Source organism: Passer montanus, unplaced genomic scaffold, assembly GCF_014805655.1.
Source record: "Passer montanus isolate IOZ18808 unplaced genomic scaffold, ASM1480565v1 scaffold10, whole genome shotgun sequence".
Lineage (NCBI taxonomy): Eukaryota > Metazoa > Chordata > Aves > Passeriformes > Passeridae > Passer > Passer montanus.
The window spans coordinates 23,606,468-23,623,151 of NW_024356505.1; the positions used below are offsets into that span (position 1 = coordinate 23,606,468).

General features: G+C 36.1%; 1 protein-coding gene across 2 annotated transcripts in view; it reads right to left on the reverse strand.

Annotated features, from left to right (window-relative positions):
- The window catches only part of MINDY3 (MINDY lysine 48 deubiquitinase 3), a 46,529-nt gene that overhangs the window by 1,307 nt on the left and 28,538 nt on the right, over positions 1-16,684 (reverse strand). For both annotated transcript variants that reach the window (XM_039707086.1, XM_039707095.1), the window contains exons 11-14: positions 9,878-9,950; positions 9,019-9,091; positions 3,883-3,970; positions 624-695 (exon numbers count right to left, since the gene is read on the reverse strand). In XM_039707086.1, coding sequence (XP_039563020.1) covers positions 624-695; positions 3,883-3,970; positions 9,019-9,091; positions 9,878-9,950 — 306 coding nt within the window. The remainder of the gene's footprint in view (positions 1-623; positions 696-3,882; positions 3,971-9,018; positions 9,092-9,877; positions 9,951-16,684) is intronic.

Genomic DNA, 16,684 nt, shown 5'->3' on the forward strand with positions numbered 1-16,684 from the left:
TAACTACAAGCTATTCCAAAGACTGAGTAGGTATATTTTCTGGAAGAAGTCTTACTTAAGTCTTTCTTGCTCCTTATGTCTCTTAATGCCTTTCAGTCTTTTACTCTAAATTCTCCTTCTGGAACTCAAAAGCAGTCATATCATATCTGGTATACCCCTTTTCTCAAGAACGCTGAAAACAGGTCATTTATGTTTCCTCAGTAAATGGCTCCAAAAAAACCCCCTAATTTTTTCATGTGAGCATGTACTACTAAAAAAAAAAATCACAAAAAATTCTAAACAACCTAATTTAGATGTAGAGTTACTTCTAGAAGTTGCACTTTGTGTGTGTTACACCTCCACTGTCCATAGCAGTTCAGACCCCCACTTATGACAGGTAGGTGTGAGAAGTGCTCTTTTCAAAACACAAAGTTTCAGAGACCTGGTTTGGCCAAGCAATCCACTATAGTAGCTCAAATACAATTAGGAGCACAAAGAAGTTTCCAATTCCAAATATGTAATTTTGGAAGAAAATTATCAAAATAATAGCTTTGTAAAAAGTCTGTTTCAAGTTAGAGTATTTTGCCTTCAATTATATTCAGTTTTGTTTGTGACTGTTATTAGGGCGTAATTGCAAATCTTACCTTTTCATTATAATTAGATTGCTTCAGTCCATTGTAATGGTAAACAGTGAATGACTCTGAAACCCTGGAGTCCTAATAGAAAGAAGACAGTTAATTTCATGTGGCATCCATTGTGCCTTGATTCTCTTCTCTTTACAACTAGACAGATACATCCAATCAGTAAGACTTGAGAAAACTGTTAAAAAGTGCCATTTCTTCAAATCTTCATTTTACCTTTCTTATCAGAAATAAAAACACAGATGTTAGTAAATTAATGAGTAATGTCCCCAAGAGCAAGCCATGAATTTCTGTGTTCATGTGGATGATCAGAAGTACAACTTTAGCACTGACCATGAAGAAGCCATCCTAATTTTTCATGTCAGACACGTTATGCAGTAGTCACATGCATATTATTTATGATGGTTTGGACACCACAAAGTTTTTTACTAAGGACCAGATCCAATCTCTGGCCCTCTATCTGAGAGCTAAAAAGCTAATATACTCCCATGCCTGTCTAACTACACTAATTTTGAAGACACTGGTTCTGCTGAGGTCCAACAGCAAAGCTACTGGCTCTTGGTGATCTTTACCATTCCAGGGGTTGAAATGCTGTAGTCCTAAGAGGACTGAAAGTTTTGGATTTCAGTGAACCAGGAAACACACATCAGGTGTAGTATCAACTCCTTCATATCTACTGGACCAGGCTCCAAACAAAAGCTTATCCCTTTTACATGGAAGTAAAGGCTGGAATGAGAATAAATCTGCTCAGGTTACAGTACATCCATCAGATTACAAAAACCCTCATTTACTCTTGAATGATTCACAAACTCTATCTCTCTGTGGGTCTCTCACAGCCATCCAGGTTATTCAGTGGAGGGAGGGTGGTGAAAAGGAAGGTAAGAAGTAACTCTGGTAACTCTGCTTACAGAAGTTGCTTCACAGAGAGAAATAAAATTAAGCCTTCCTGGGAAAGGCAAGAGGACACATTCATTTCCCTGAGGAAGTTATGCTCACGCAGAAGGGGAAAAATGCTGTAATTGTTTCAAAAAAAAAAAGGAGAAAAAAAAAAAGGCTAGCATGGAATTCACAGAAGGGGAAAAGTGCTGTAATTGTTTCAAAAAAAAAGGGGAAAAAAAAAAAGGCTAGCATGGAATTCAGGAATCCCCCTCTCCAGGTGACTGCCCTAAGTAGTAAGGAGTCAGGCTGAATAGCTTTGAATAATTTTTTCTAAACCAACAGTTTTCAGAAGGAAAACTGAGATACCTTCCTGCTTTCAAGGTGGAGTTGAGTACTTTTTAGCAGAATAAGAATAGGGGTTTGAATATTCTCAGCAAAGGAATCCAATCTGGATCTCCCAAGCCCTAGCTAGATGTTCAAATATTAACATCAGCAATTCCAACCATGATTGGTATCTGCTATTTCCTCACAGTATTTGAAAGAAAGACTTTCAAAGATATTAATCTCATTTCTACAGAATTTCTGTTTCTGAAAGAATTCTGAGCAAGGTATCAGTATGGGTAAGGGCTACTGCTACCTGATCCACAAAGTGCAGACAGGTTGAAAAAATGGATACTGCTGGCAGGTTCCAGTCCAAAACATGTTGCTTGCTCAAACAGCACCCATAAGGCAGTAACAGTTCCCATGTTTTTCACTGGAGCCAGTGAAGGTTTAACAGGACAGGAAACACAGTGGTGGGGAATCACATGTAGCAGGGAATTAGCACTTGACAGACAGGCATTGACTCAGGGGCTCCAACTTTAACAGGAGGCAGAGTTCCCCCACCAAGGTGACCAAGACAGGGTTCTGCTCATGACTGCACTGTGCTTTGTTCTCCAGCTACCCCTCTTCAGTCAGTGATGCCCTTATGACAGGCACGAGAGGCAGCAGTCCCAAACAATGGCTCTTTTCTCCTCCACTTCCCTGTGGCCCATGGTACTGGACAGTTTAGGCACAGCCAATGATGGAGGATGTTCTTTGGCATTCTGAACTTCATTCTAAGCATTTGGGGCCTAAAATGAAACAGTGGAATCTTCCAGATTTGCAAATGTAATATAATTGTAAGAAACAAATACTATTCAATTGTACATGTATTTCCACTTCTGTATAAACAAATGAAAGGAAGAAGAAACAGTTGGCAAAAATATAAAGCAGATGTAATTCTAAAAGGCCAGAGAAAATGAGCACTAGTTCCTCCTTCTCCTTCCTCCAGATGATGAAAGCCTCTGAATGATATGATATATTCAATCCCTACCATCTTTGGCAGTGCAATTCTAGTGTCTTCTGACTGACCAGGATGTTTCATAGTACAGAATGTTATACCCGGTGCTGCACAATCCTAACAAAAAGGATCTTGCTGAAGGCACTTAAACCCATCAGCTTCACATTTCCTTGATTGAAAAATTAAGCTAAATACTTTCAGTGACAGATTAAGCTAAAAAGTCTTTAAAGAAGTACACCTCTCAGCCCTTCTTCTTCCACCAGCCTATTCTTCCACTCCAGGAAAACCTGCTCTTTTTTGCCAATACAAGCATGTGCATGGCCATGGAACAAGCCCCCACACATCTGCAAACAGAGCTCTGATCCAGGCCAGCTCCCTGTTCTGGTTTACCACAAATCTGTTTAAAGAGGCTCCTGGGGGCAGGAAGGCAGTGTGAGAGTAGGAAAATGTGATCCAAGGCAAAGAGGAGAGAGGACAGCAGTGCTAGGTTAACACCTGCCTCTCAGTAGTGGTGCAGTCTTAAAGAATATATGGAACAGACTGAGTGTCTGAAAATAACTTTCCAATACCCTAACTTCCACATATGTTAAATCTAAGTCCATAATGACTTTTTTGTTAAACTGTCAAAAATTTTGCATTATCAAGAAATGTACATAAAAATAGTTTTAAATGTGTTTATAACCTTTTTCCATTTGCAAGCAACATTTTTAATATTGATAAAACCAGTATGGTAATTTATTCTCAGAAAAACCAAACTCAGATGAACTTTCTGAGTAAGGAAACAATTCAATGTCATATGCAAAATGCTTATATATTTCCTGAAGTTAAATTTAGAACAATGGAGTTTCCTTCCAGTGTAGAGCTGACAAAATCATGGATGTGTTACAGAAAACAGAAGTCTACCATTTGTGGTGGAATACAGAAGTTATCTGCTAATTAGCTGAGTTGAATGAACACAATACTTATTAAAATTTACTCTTGTGATATTAATGAAAGTTTTTAATGATTCTCAAAGCCAAACAGAATAGAAATGCTCTGCAGCAATGAAGCTACATTGATTACCTGCTCAGGGAAGAATTCTTGCAGAAAGGGACCCAGTAGTATGATGCCCAGTCCTTCTGGGTCTAATTTGGTCTTCATGAGGTTTACACTAAGACAAAAACATTGAATATAAAAGTATGAGTAAGACACTTTTATTCTTGCATGACTAAGTTATGCTATGCTACCACAGTACTGACTGCCAAGTATAGCAATACTATTCTATTTTTAATCATAAGTGACAACTGCACCAGAATGGCATGCAAGTTGCCAAAACATGGTTATTTTTAAGTAAAAGTAATCTGTTATTTTAAATTAAATAAGTGATAATTCTCAAGGACCACCATATTTGGTAAAATAATTTGAAACCCATATAATCTAAAACCAGGTTTACAGCCCAAAAGGCATTTTGCTGTCTTGTAAGCATTCTTTAAAGATACAAAAACCAGCCACCTTTCAAATATAGCTCTGTGACTGCCAAACAACCTGTTTTTAAACAGAGATTTGAATACCTTCCAAAATTTGCTAAGTACACTGAAATAAAATTAAATGTAACAGATACATTTCTTATTTGCATCACGTACTCGGTATCAAAGAAGCCAGAACCAACAAACAATGGAAATACTAACAATACTAATCTGGAAGCCTTACTGCATGACTACAGTCTAATTTCAGGTCACTGCAAATGAAGGTCAATTTTAAGACTATACATCTATTTAAGCAATATATTTCTACAGGCAGCAGATTGTATCTACTTGCATCTAGCCCTCTGCTTGAGTTCCAAGCTGTACCGTACACAAGAATGTCCTCACTGGGGCAAACCAGAGTGCCTTGCCCAGTGTCCTGTTCCTGACACTGGTCAGAGTGGAGGTTTATGATAGGGGACAACAGGGCAAACACACATCCTTAGTTTACCCTCCCCATTTCCAGCAGTCTGCTGCTCAAAGACATCTTCAGTGACAGGCAGTATCTAAAACACAAAGATATGTATTTTTCTTTCCATGCATGCGCCTAATTGGCTTTGAATCCATCTATATTTCTGGCTCTTAATAAACTCCACTCAAAAAATACAAATTAAACTATGGATTCTGGAAATAAGTGTCTTCTATGTTTTGAACCTGTCACCTGATTCAGTTTGATGACCCCTCATTTTCGTACAGTGTGAAGCAATTAATAGTAATTCCCTATTTACTGTGTCAATGGTTGTGTATCTTTTACAGGTCAAACAGTTCTAACCTAGCTTTTCCTTGCACTAATGGCATTCTGTAGCTTTAATTAGCCTTGTTGATAGCTTTCTATAATATTCTTTTTCCAAGATGGAGTGAAACATCAGGCATTTATACAATGACATAACGCCTTTGAATCCCACTCCATAAGTCTGGCTATCACTATGAGTTTAAATCTCAAGATCTGTTTCCTGACTAGTAATATCTAGTTCACAGACCCATAATATCTGTGTGAAATCAGCATTGCTTAATCCCCTGAGCAACCAATCTACATTTACTTTATTTATACTTCTCTGTTCCTGTATCTTCTAGTAACTTCTGCTGCTCTTACACATCCTTTTTTTTAACATCTCAAACACACTTGTATCAGCAACAATCATACAAATCCCTACTGTCAAATCCTTGCTGGTAAAATAACAAAATTCACAGACTTAATACAAAATCATGTAAAATTCCTCTAATTATCTCCCTCTATTAAGAAAAAATGACATTTTTATTCCTTGATCAATTCATATCTACAAAAAATGTTCCTTCCTATTCCATGTTTACACATGATACATTTATATGTGAATTTTCTCTAGACTGGCCTTCAAATCCTTTTCTAAGTCCTATTGTTCATTTGTCACCTTTCTCATTCCTATACTGTTTGGTACCAGTGCAGCTCACAGTGGCAGGTAACCTAAAAGAGTTCAGCAATGTCATTCTGACGTTTCTTCAGGATTTTGCAATTTTTTTACTTATTTTGACACTTCAGAATGTTACTTACTCTGACCACCCATCAAAACGCTTAAGTGTGGAACCACTCTGTAATCTTCTCCAGTGATGAGGAGAACTGCTCCCTACCACACTCTCTGGTGAATATGAAGAACTCACTGCACTTTTCTAATCGACTTTGAATACTTTTAGAACATTGGGAATCATCTATCAGAACTACAAAGCTCTTGCAGGTCCCTTGGCGCTGATGGGCTCAGAAGAATATTATTAGATTTGTTTTATAACTTTACTTATTAGTCTACAGATTTTAACTCTGCTTTATATTGTATTTACATTTAACATCCCACAAATCCAGATTCTTCCAATTTTTTAATGTACACAGCTACATTTTTCTTTAAGAAGACACACTCTCAGTTTCTCATAGATGTCTCTTTTATTACTTAGGCCTTTAACCACCCCCAGGTCTCTTTTGTTGGGGGCTGTGAGCAGAAGGTGTAGTTCCCAAGGTCTTTTTGATTGTTGCATAGAAACATTTTGTCCTTTTGGCTACCACTTATGTTTCTTCACCTTTAAGCAACTTCCTTTCTTGGTCTTAACATAGAACTAGTAGTAAGTTATTTGAATTCTTTTGGTTTCTCCCTCAATGCACAGAGGATGTATTATGCAAATCTGAAGAGAATGGCTCCATTAAGGTCCTTGGGATAAGAATTTTAAAATTTGTAACACTGAATGTGGTATCCTATAAACTATGCTAATTTATTATTTTTTTAAAAAATCACTACTCAAGTGAAACCACGACTGAGAACTTGCAAGATACTGGACTTCAATCCCTCTATTCCTCATTCTCACTGCTCTCAAAGTAAAAAAAATTGGCTATGTCACTGGCTGTTTGAAACCTGCCCAAATTCTTGAAATGCTGCAGCAGAATTGCAAAAACATTGTGCTTGCAAACAGAACCAATAGAGATAATTTAAAAATGAACTTAAAATTATGTAATGAAATTAAAGCAAGATATATACTCAGAAAAGAAATACAAATACTATTTAAAAATACAGCACCATGTAAGTTTTTAAACATGGCCACTGTACAAAATTCTATCTTGCAGCAGAATTGCAAAAACATTGTGTTTGCAAACAGAACCATTAGAGATAATTTTAAAAATGAACTTAAGATTATGTAATGAAATTAAAGCAAAGTATATACACTCAGAAAAGAAATACAAGAACTATTTAAAAATGCAGCACCATGTAAGTTTTTAAACATGGCCACTGTACAAAATTCTATCAGTCAAGCAGGAGGGTAGATTTAATAAACTTGGATTGTACTGTGTTTCAACTGAGGTTTTTTCTTTCAGCAAATCATGGACACCTTTCACTGTTACTGGTACCACAGAAGAGCTACTGAACACAGGTCTGATTGTGCTTCAGTCTCCTCAGTGCAAAGCTTGGCACCTGAACTCAAGAGGTTACAAGTGTTGGGGTGATGGCCTTTGTACAATATTGCTGAGAAGTGTGTGGAACAAAAGCCTCCACTACTGGTCAAATAGAGAGCATAAAATCTTTTAAAAGCAAGCTAAACCTACATTGATGGATGTCTCAAATCAGTGCCCTAAAGGTCATCAAATGATTTTTAGAAACAGACAAAACAAAAGAGACAGGTGGGTTCTCAGATACATTTACTAAATTACTAGAAAATTTTACTAAAAACACATGCAACCACATTCAGTACTGGCTAAGTCACCTTGCTAATTCAGATGTCTGCTCTACAGTTTCCCCCTCTACAGTTCCAAAATTCTAATCAGATCTGATCTCTATACATTCTGAGAAACTTTAAGCCTTGAATTAGATAATCACAAATTTAAATACTACATTTGGAGGTAAGGCCTTTAATTTTACTTCAGAACAGACAAACAAAAAACAAGCAAAAAAGCCTGTATGGAGTTTGAAATACATTATTTATACTTGGGTTCCACACTAAAAAGACAGCACATCTAGAACCCAAACAGAGTAGGTTCTCAAGATAATAGGCAATATGTTTATTTAAGAGATGACATGAGACTGTATATTCCATGGTTTGATCATGGGTTTTCAATACAGCAGGTCTTTTGACTGGCTCTCTGTCCATCAATTTATATTTTATGTGCTATGCACAATAAAATAGGATAGGGCTGTGCCAAAAATGCCCTGAAAGACAAACAACTAAATGGAAAAACCACTGAACGAAGAAAGAGGATTTCTGCAGAGACAGTAGAATAAAAAATTGAGACAGTAGAACAAAAAGGTGAAAGTCACCTTCTCAGACCTATTAAACAACGGCTTTTTTTCTTTCCCCTCCTTTAAAAAGAAGTCTTTTGCAAATTGCATCCCTTATTGTTGTAATATGAATGTGAGTCTTTTGTCTTGTACTTTCTTTTGTTTTGGATATCTCTATATTTCAATTTTTACTCCTAGCCTCCAGAGAACAACTCAGTAAACTTCATTATAAACTACACTATAAACGATTGAAAGGACAGAAAATAGGCTCAATCACATTTCAGATGGCTCTGGTAAGTAAACTCACAGTCTCCATAGTCATTCCAGTTTTGACCCAACTAAATTAGACCAAATGTTTACAAGAGAGCAGAAGCAACGTTTGGAGCAGTGAAAAAGTACAAGGGCTTGGCTCTCCTTTCTGGGTTAAGCATTTAGTCACAAAACATGGTAAGTTTTGACATGGAGAGTTAACTGCTTTCACTTAATATTAGTCTTATCTGTCCATGTTAGAGATAAAACATTTGAGTTTTAACTCCAACCCTGGGAATCAATGTGTTATTTCTGAAAATAAATGGCAGTTATAAACACAACTAGGTCCTGAGTGCTGGTGGAAACAAAACTGTAACTGAAGCTGTTTCAGCTTCCAATTCAGCAGAAAGATCCAGTGGTAATAGAGACTTCTCTCTGAATACCCTTGACTGTTTAGGTCTTCTGACACACCATTTCACCTACATTAATATATAAAAATATAATCCTGACCATCTCCTGAATATATAGTAATGCAGGAGGTTTGAGGGGGTTTTTTTGCTTCTAATTATTACTACCAAAGTTAGAGACATCTTAATTTTAATTCCTCCCCTTAAATTTAAAGCTTAACGTTTGAAAATAACACCCTGTGCCCAGAATGAAAAAAATCCAAACTAGGAAAAAACCAGTATTCTGCAGTATTTAAATTTTATTATACTTACTATTCAGGATCTGAAACAAGGTCCAGAGCCTTCATTACATCTTCTAGCAGTGTGTCAGGTATAAACCCATTATCTGAAGAAGTAGCAAAGTTTCTTGTGAGGAAAAGAAACAAAACACTTTCCAGAACAAATTTCACTTACAAATACAACATATTTTTATATGTAAAATTTGCAGGTAAATATTTGGGCTCCAGAAAGAAAGGAGTTTTCAAATGCTTTTCTGGCACTTAAAAAAAAAGTGCAATACAGAAACTGGATTTATCATCCATACACTTAGAAGCTTGCCAAGAATTCAATCTTTGTACAGAGTTCTCCACGACGTACCTTGGGATAATAATTGCACCGTTTTTCCCTTTGGGTTAGTTAAAATAGTACCTGAATGCTAGACATCCTCTGTTTTCCAAAACATAAGAAAATTTTCCTTGTATGCTACATACATTCAAGAACAAAATCTCATGAAGAATGAATCGTATCAGAGCAGCTGTTTTATGAAAATTTAATATAGGAGAAATAAATTTTATTCAAGCTTTATGTTAACTACTAAGAACATAACAAGGTTAAAAAATGTCTCCTTTAAAAAACTCTACTTCCTATTGCACAAATTCTCTTACTGCAGAATTCTCAGATAATTTCTTCATAGAATTATGGAATGTTTTCAGTTAGAAGGGTCCTTAAAGATCACCTAGTTCCAACCTGCCTGCTGTGGGCAGGGTGACCTTCCAGTAGACTAGGGTGCTCAATGTCACTTGTAGATTGACTCCTGTACAGGACATTTCTTAAGGACCAGGTATTTCATTCCTCTCTTAATGAGTACACTTCTATTAAAAAATCTTATTTCAGCACCAAGTACAGCCCTTACCCTCAGGGTCATATGTCTGGAAAACTCTTCTTGCTTGTTCTGAAGGTGCTTCAGGAGCAACGAGGGCCATGTCCTATGGAGTTAAAAAAAAACCCACAAAGAAAACATAAAACATTCTTAGGTCAGATACAAATTACTAAGAAAATATTTAGCCATACTACACCCAGTTGGAACCTAAGTTAATAAAAACTTCAATACAACAGAAGAAAAATTAAAGTAACTTGGCAATTTTGCTGATAGTGACATAAAACAATCAAGAAGTATGCTAAAGATTATTCCACAAACTTCTAGGCTGATTATATGCAAGTCTTTTTGTGCAGATGTTGTGGCACAAAAGCTAATTGGAAACTACAATTCCAATCATTTGTATTCAAGAACTCCAAGTGGGAAAGTGCACAGGAGAAACTAATTTGGGAGGAGTCCCTTTGTCCTGCTCATCTCTCCTGATCAGAACAACTTGAAAACTGCTTGCTTCATGTACTGGAAATATAAATGCTAGATTTTTATATTAATTCAGTATCACGATAATGTAATTTTAAGGATCCATAAATATGACTTAATAGAAACAAATCCACTGTTAAATGAAAAATTTTCCACTGATTTTATAAATGAACAATAACTAGAACATTTAAAGAAAACCAATATTCTAACAGTGTATCTTCACGTTTAACATGTTCTAAAATGCTTTAAAGTACATTCAGACAAGAAGACTAAATTAGCTCAACAAAGTTGGTTTCAGGATGCCAAATAAAGTATGAAGTTGTGCAGTTGTTGAGCACATAACCTGTCATAATAGGTAACACTTATTATATAAGGCACATACACACACTATGAAATCTTGTAATATTTGACCAACTCTTACATAATCTGGAATATAAAACATACTAAGCAGGAATAGATTTCCTTATCACAGTGTATTACAATAAACCAATGTAAATATTTCTCAGTTTCAAACCAATGATGCCATAGCAGACAAAGCTTATTAACAACAAGATGATTAGTGATTTCAATATTCAGAATTTAACGCTGAAGATGGGATATTTTAGTGGTAGTTTCTTATTAGAAAAATCAGCAGCTCACAAAGCCTAAGCAACAAGGGAGAACTCTTAGAATTTCCAATGGTATGGAAGGATATAACCCAAAGTAACTTCCAATGGCAAAGACACAGAATTTCAAATATAAACTACATAATTTTACAAGTATGCAGTTCCTTCCATACAATCTTAATGTAATCCAAGAAAAAAGATTACCATTTGTGCTGTCCTGCCTACCCACAAATTATCTTGTTCATGTAGTACTTTCCACAGTTTCATGTGATGCAAAACAGTTTCTTTAAAGCAAATCGGCTGCTATTGCCAACAATTTTTTCATAGTCCAATTGCAAATAATACGTATTTCTGTTAGTATTTTAATTTTCCAGGTCCTTAGTTTTTCAGTTCATGTATGTATACATGGGAAGAACTTAAGAGATGAAGTCACTAAATGCATACTTTAGTCATACTGAAAATTGTCTCCCTTTTAAAGGAACTTTCAAATATGGTAAAGCCTCCAAACTGTTACACATTAACATTTTTTATTCACTAAATGTGATGCACTGATGCTTTAAGCAAGTAACTTCAGATGGAAATTTAGAAAAGTCTGTCTCTTGAGTCAGATGACCAAAAACCCAACCTCTTTTACCTGCAGAATAATTCTAACTTTTCACTGAGATTGCTGTAGTATAAAAAGTTAAAATGCAAGCTCCCTTACACAGAAATACCACACAACCTCTTAAATTATCATGTCATTCATTTCTACTATGCAGATATCTTAAAAAACTTCAATTAGTCCATATATTTGTACTGGGGAAAAAAATACCATAGGTCCCTCATGCAATAAAGCTGAAAATGTGATAAACATCTAACAAAAACATATTTCAGCTGCCCAAGTTGATATTTCACCATATGTGCCAAAATGGATTCCCCACCCCAGCCTTATGAATTGTATTTTGATGTAACCCATGCAGTAAAAGTTCCATATAAGGGAATCTCATAAACAGTTAATTACAATAATTATTTCCAATAGTAAGAACAACATGTCCCAAAAATCATGTTTCACTCATTGGCTCTTGTGATACACAAACAAGTCATTTTATATTACTTTGAAAAGTTATTCCCATCAGTAGTACCAGTTATTTTAAGATCCCATGCTTAGCCTCAGAGGCAAAAAATATTCTTCATAAGTTTGAATGAAAACATTCCCAAACTTTTCATTTGACAAATCCAAAGCAGAACATAACGCCTAAGCCACACTGAAATCCTTGCTATGAATTTTTACAAAAACCACACCCTGAAAGACCCATTGCCTTGAAAAATGAAATCTGTTTGCATATGCAAATGAACTGCTTTATGGTTCTACACTATCACTACTGAGTGATAAGTGGAAGAATTATATATTGTAATGCTAACTTTCTTCATAAAAATTTACCTAAAAACAATATAGAAACACTGATGGTTTATCAACTTTTTAACTTGCTATAGCTTAGTTGCATCTGAAGAACTGAAGCTTATTCAATACAGTCTTGAATTACAGAGAAAAGTGTGTATTTTTCAATACTATAATCAGTGGCTTTCAAGGCATCAACTTTTCCAAAATGGCTTCCTAAGACAACAAGGTTGATGGGATCTCTGAAAGTTATTCCCATCTCTCTAGCTGACTTCTGAATCCATTGCCCAATTTCAATTTTACAGGAGTCTCACAACTGATTGTTGAAACTGGATGCCAGGCAGAGCATCTCAGTGAGGAGCTGGTTCAAAAAGAAATTTGATTTTATGTGTCAGCAAGGTTCCTTTGGAGACTGTATTTTGAAAGAGAAAAGACACTTCACACAATCCTACTGATGTACTGTGTAACTGTATCATTATAATTTGGACACACAGGTCTTTCACACACGACTGGAATGCATTTCAAATTGGACAGTGCTCTGAAATTAGAACGTCCAACTTCAGATCCTCCCGTGGCTGTAATGATTCATTTGCAACCAATCTCCACATCCACTCTACGTACCCCAGAGCACACAGAGAAAGTTCTTCTTCAAAGGGTGAAGGGATCCTCCTACCAAAGCCAGAACTGAAATGCTGTTTAGAGCCTGACATATAACAACTCACTTAACTAAGAGAGAAAATAATTAATTGAATGCAGCTTGATTTGGGGGCAAGGAGCAAAGTGCCATGTGTATCACCATGCATAATCCAACTTCAGATCCTCCTGTGGCTGTAATCATTCATTTGCAATCATATCTCCACATCCGCTCTACGTACCCCAGAGCACACAGAGAAAGTTCTTCTTCAAAGGGTGAAGGGATCCTCCTACCAAAGCCAGAACTGAAATGCTGTTTAGAGCCTGACATATAACAACTCACTTAACTAAGAGAGAAAATAATTAATTGAATGCAGCTTGATTTGGGGGCAAGGAGCAAAGTGCCATGTGTATCACCATGCATACAAATGAGTTTGTGTCCTAAAGGTATCAGAGTTTTACCTGTAGGGATTGGCTAGGAAGTGAACCAAAAATTAAAATTTAACACAGACTGGTATCAGTTGAAAAGCAGGAAATGTATTATCACTACAGTAGTAAAAAAAGGTTCAAAGATTTAGAATGATATAAAAATCCAGTTGCTGGCCCTCGTTAAGATGAAGAAGGCTCAACAGAATTTGGGCATTGCTTGAAATTAAATAGCAGCTTTTTTTGTAGGTTTTCCTAGGAGCTATTTATCAAACCAAGGAAAAGAGAATCCTTAAGATCTAAAATGGGAGGCCATTATTACCATTATAGAAAGAACTGAACAGTTATGGAAAGGTCACAGATCTTTTCTCCTCTTAGGCATCACTGAGGAAGTACTGAGACTGCTGAGGTATGAAGTTACCGTTTCTATTAAATACCAACATATCATGTACTTCCATCTAGGCAGGGTATTGTGAAGGGTCTGTCTGGAGTGGGATTGTTAGAGAATTATGCCATGGTAACAAAGCAAGTCAAATCCTACAGCACTTACCTGTGAAGTCAGTCATAAACCATTTATGTTATTTGACATAAATTCAGTTTAAAGACTACAAGTCTGGCTCTGAACAGAGATGGCTAACGAAGGCTAGTTCAAGACTCCCATTTGTGTTGAGGGACACTGTCCACACCAGTAGCTTGCAGGGGGCAGTGCCCTTGGTTGCTGCAGCCATGGCAGTGCTCTGCACAGACAGCTTACCATAATTTTCTTGTGCTGGCCAACAGAAAGTGCCAGTGCTCTGCAGCACTTTATCTTCCATGAGAGAAGGCATTAAAAAATGCCAAACCACTCAACATACTCAAACAATACTTGAAGGAGTATAAGATCTTTTTCCACTTGAGAGATGTATATGGAAAAATTGAAGGAAAAGTTCTAGACTTTTCTGTCACTATACAAGAGCTCTGTGGCCAATTCTTTCCACTTCAGAATAGCAGGTGTCAAAGACCATATACTGTATCCTCCTAAGCCCTGAAGAAGGGCTATAAGTCTATCTGGGATTCAGAAAATGCCAAAAGAAAATACTTCCCTTGAATAAGAAGAGAGGAAAAAGACATAAAAGGAAGAATGCCGCTCACAAAGTACTGGAATTCTTATCAGGGGTTCAGAAAATAAAATACAGGCCTTTTAGTTTAGACCAGGAAAAGACAACAGTTAATCTCAAAGTGTTCATCAGAGGTAGTGGTGGTGCTACAGGAGGAACATTCATGACAAGCAATTTGCTGCAGCGAGGTGGTTAAAATGAATCAAATTGGCTCTAGCTGTACACTGCCTTGCAAAAGTGAATCATCTACATTTACTCCACAGTACCTGCAGTACCTTGCTGAGGACAGAGGAGAGTTCTCAATAGGGAAGAAAGAAAAGCTACCTATGGACTACAAACTCTTTTTCACCTTCACCCATAGTACCAGGCAGAAAGGAGAGTCTACTTGATCCAAGGGTGGGGTGAGGCTGTGGAAGAAAACCGAACACAAACCAAAGAAAAAGAATCAGCAACAGAAATCTGAGGACTCTGTCAGCCTATTCGTCAGGGAGGTGGGACTTTTAACATACACTCAAGGAAGTTATAGAAACCACAATATATCCTCCATTCCTTTGGGAGAGGGTGGTTTAATAAGACAGCCAACAAAAAAAGCCACAGTGTTGCAGTTTTTAAAAATAAGAGAAACTCAAAAGTATACAGAGAATACCTATTTACAGTTACATTGCCACAGATGTTGGTGGTTTAGTTTAAAACATCAAGAAGGCAACAATTCATGTTGACTCATTAAAAAAAAAGAGCTTCTTCAACATGTTCCTTGCTCTCATGGACAGATTACAAGAGATTGCTAAAAACCAATCAAGATTAGGTATATAGTATTTTTCTTATTCAGTTACTAGCTTGTTTTGCTCATCAACACAAAATGTCTTTGTTTTGCAAGTAAAAATACATTACTGGAATTACAGACCAAGAGTCAGCAAATTTGAGTTTACTGGAATTCTTATCTAATAACTAAATTACATACTACTCTCCAGTCACAAGCTTAATCTGAAAGGGCAGCTTTTCAAATTATATTCACATAGCTGGTTTTTTTTGGAAGACAGAACACAATGCTATATAACAACAAAACTTTGTTGTTAAAGAGGAATCAATCTGGAAGTGAACAAATTCCATGTTTTATGACTTCCAAAACCTTCACAATATAATTAATTCAAGATGAACTTTAGCTTCTATTACTATGCTACCATTTTCTACGTAAAAAAAAATTACTATCTAGTAACAAATACTATTTATACAGCTAACACTATTTCAGCCTATAGACATGAGCTGATTGCTACACAACATAGTAGTGAGTATTAACATATTACTAATTCTATTTGGGAATTACAATAAAGAGGCAGGAAATGAACATGTATGTCAGGAACATTTGATAGCAAAGTTTAAAACCAGTCAAGATGGACTGCAGAAATTTAAATCTTCCTAACTACAGTTTTAACAATACTGAAAGTTGCACTTAATGTTGGAAACCAGCTTACAGTATTCAGTTTCCCACTAAAACCATATAATTCTCTCTTGGGATGTCGAAAACACTGACTTGCTTCAATCCAGAATGATGAAATGTTTTTTGAAAATAGACCAGATCAATTCTTTTGTAAGTCAAATAAGCCAAGGGTTTCTAAAGGACAATTCTTAGCCTGGTTCATTAACCTAACAGTAATATTTTATAGCTTTTCATGTGAAATGTACAAGCTCTGTGAAGTAACAAAGAAAAAAAGTATATTAATAATGGCACAGGATACACTTATTTAGTAATGGTAAGTTGTATTTCAGGAAATTTTACATGCACATGTTGCTACATGTACAGAGAAAATACTAAATATTCACAAACATCACAGTTTCATATATTATAAAAGCAGTATTGCCATTTATGTTGGTCTTTGAGGTATATTATTTCAGGTAGCTAATTCTAACAAGTAGCAGAATAGAGCAACTAGCTTCTATAAAAACAATGTTTTATTATTTATTAATATAAAACACATTATTTTTTTCATTAAACCTGTATTATAAAGCCCATCTCACTTCACTCCAGCTGCATAAACTTTCTTAACTACACATAGGCAGTGACTGAATTTCTGAATTTCTTCTCTAAATACACCTGAACTGCTTCAACATTTTCATACCACAGGCTCTGACAACTTTGGCAATCCTCTGTAACAGATATTTTTGAAGTACACATATAAGATACCCTAAACTATCAGCTGGGAGAGGAAAATGGCACTGGACTCCCTGT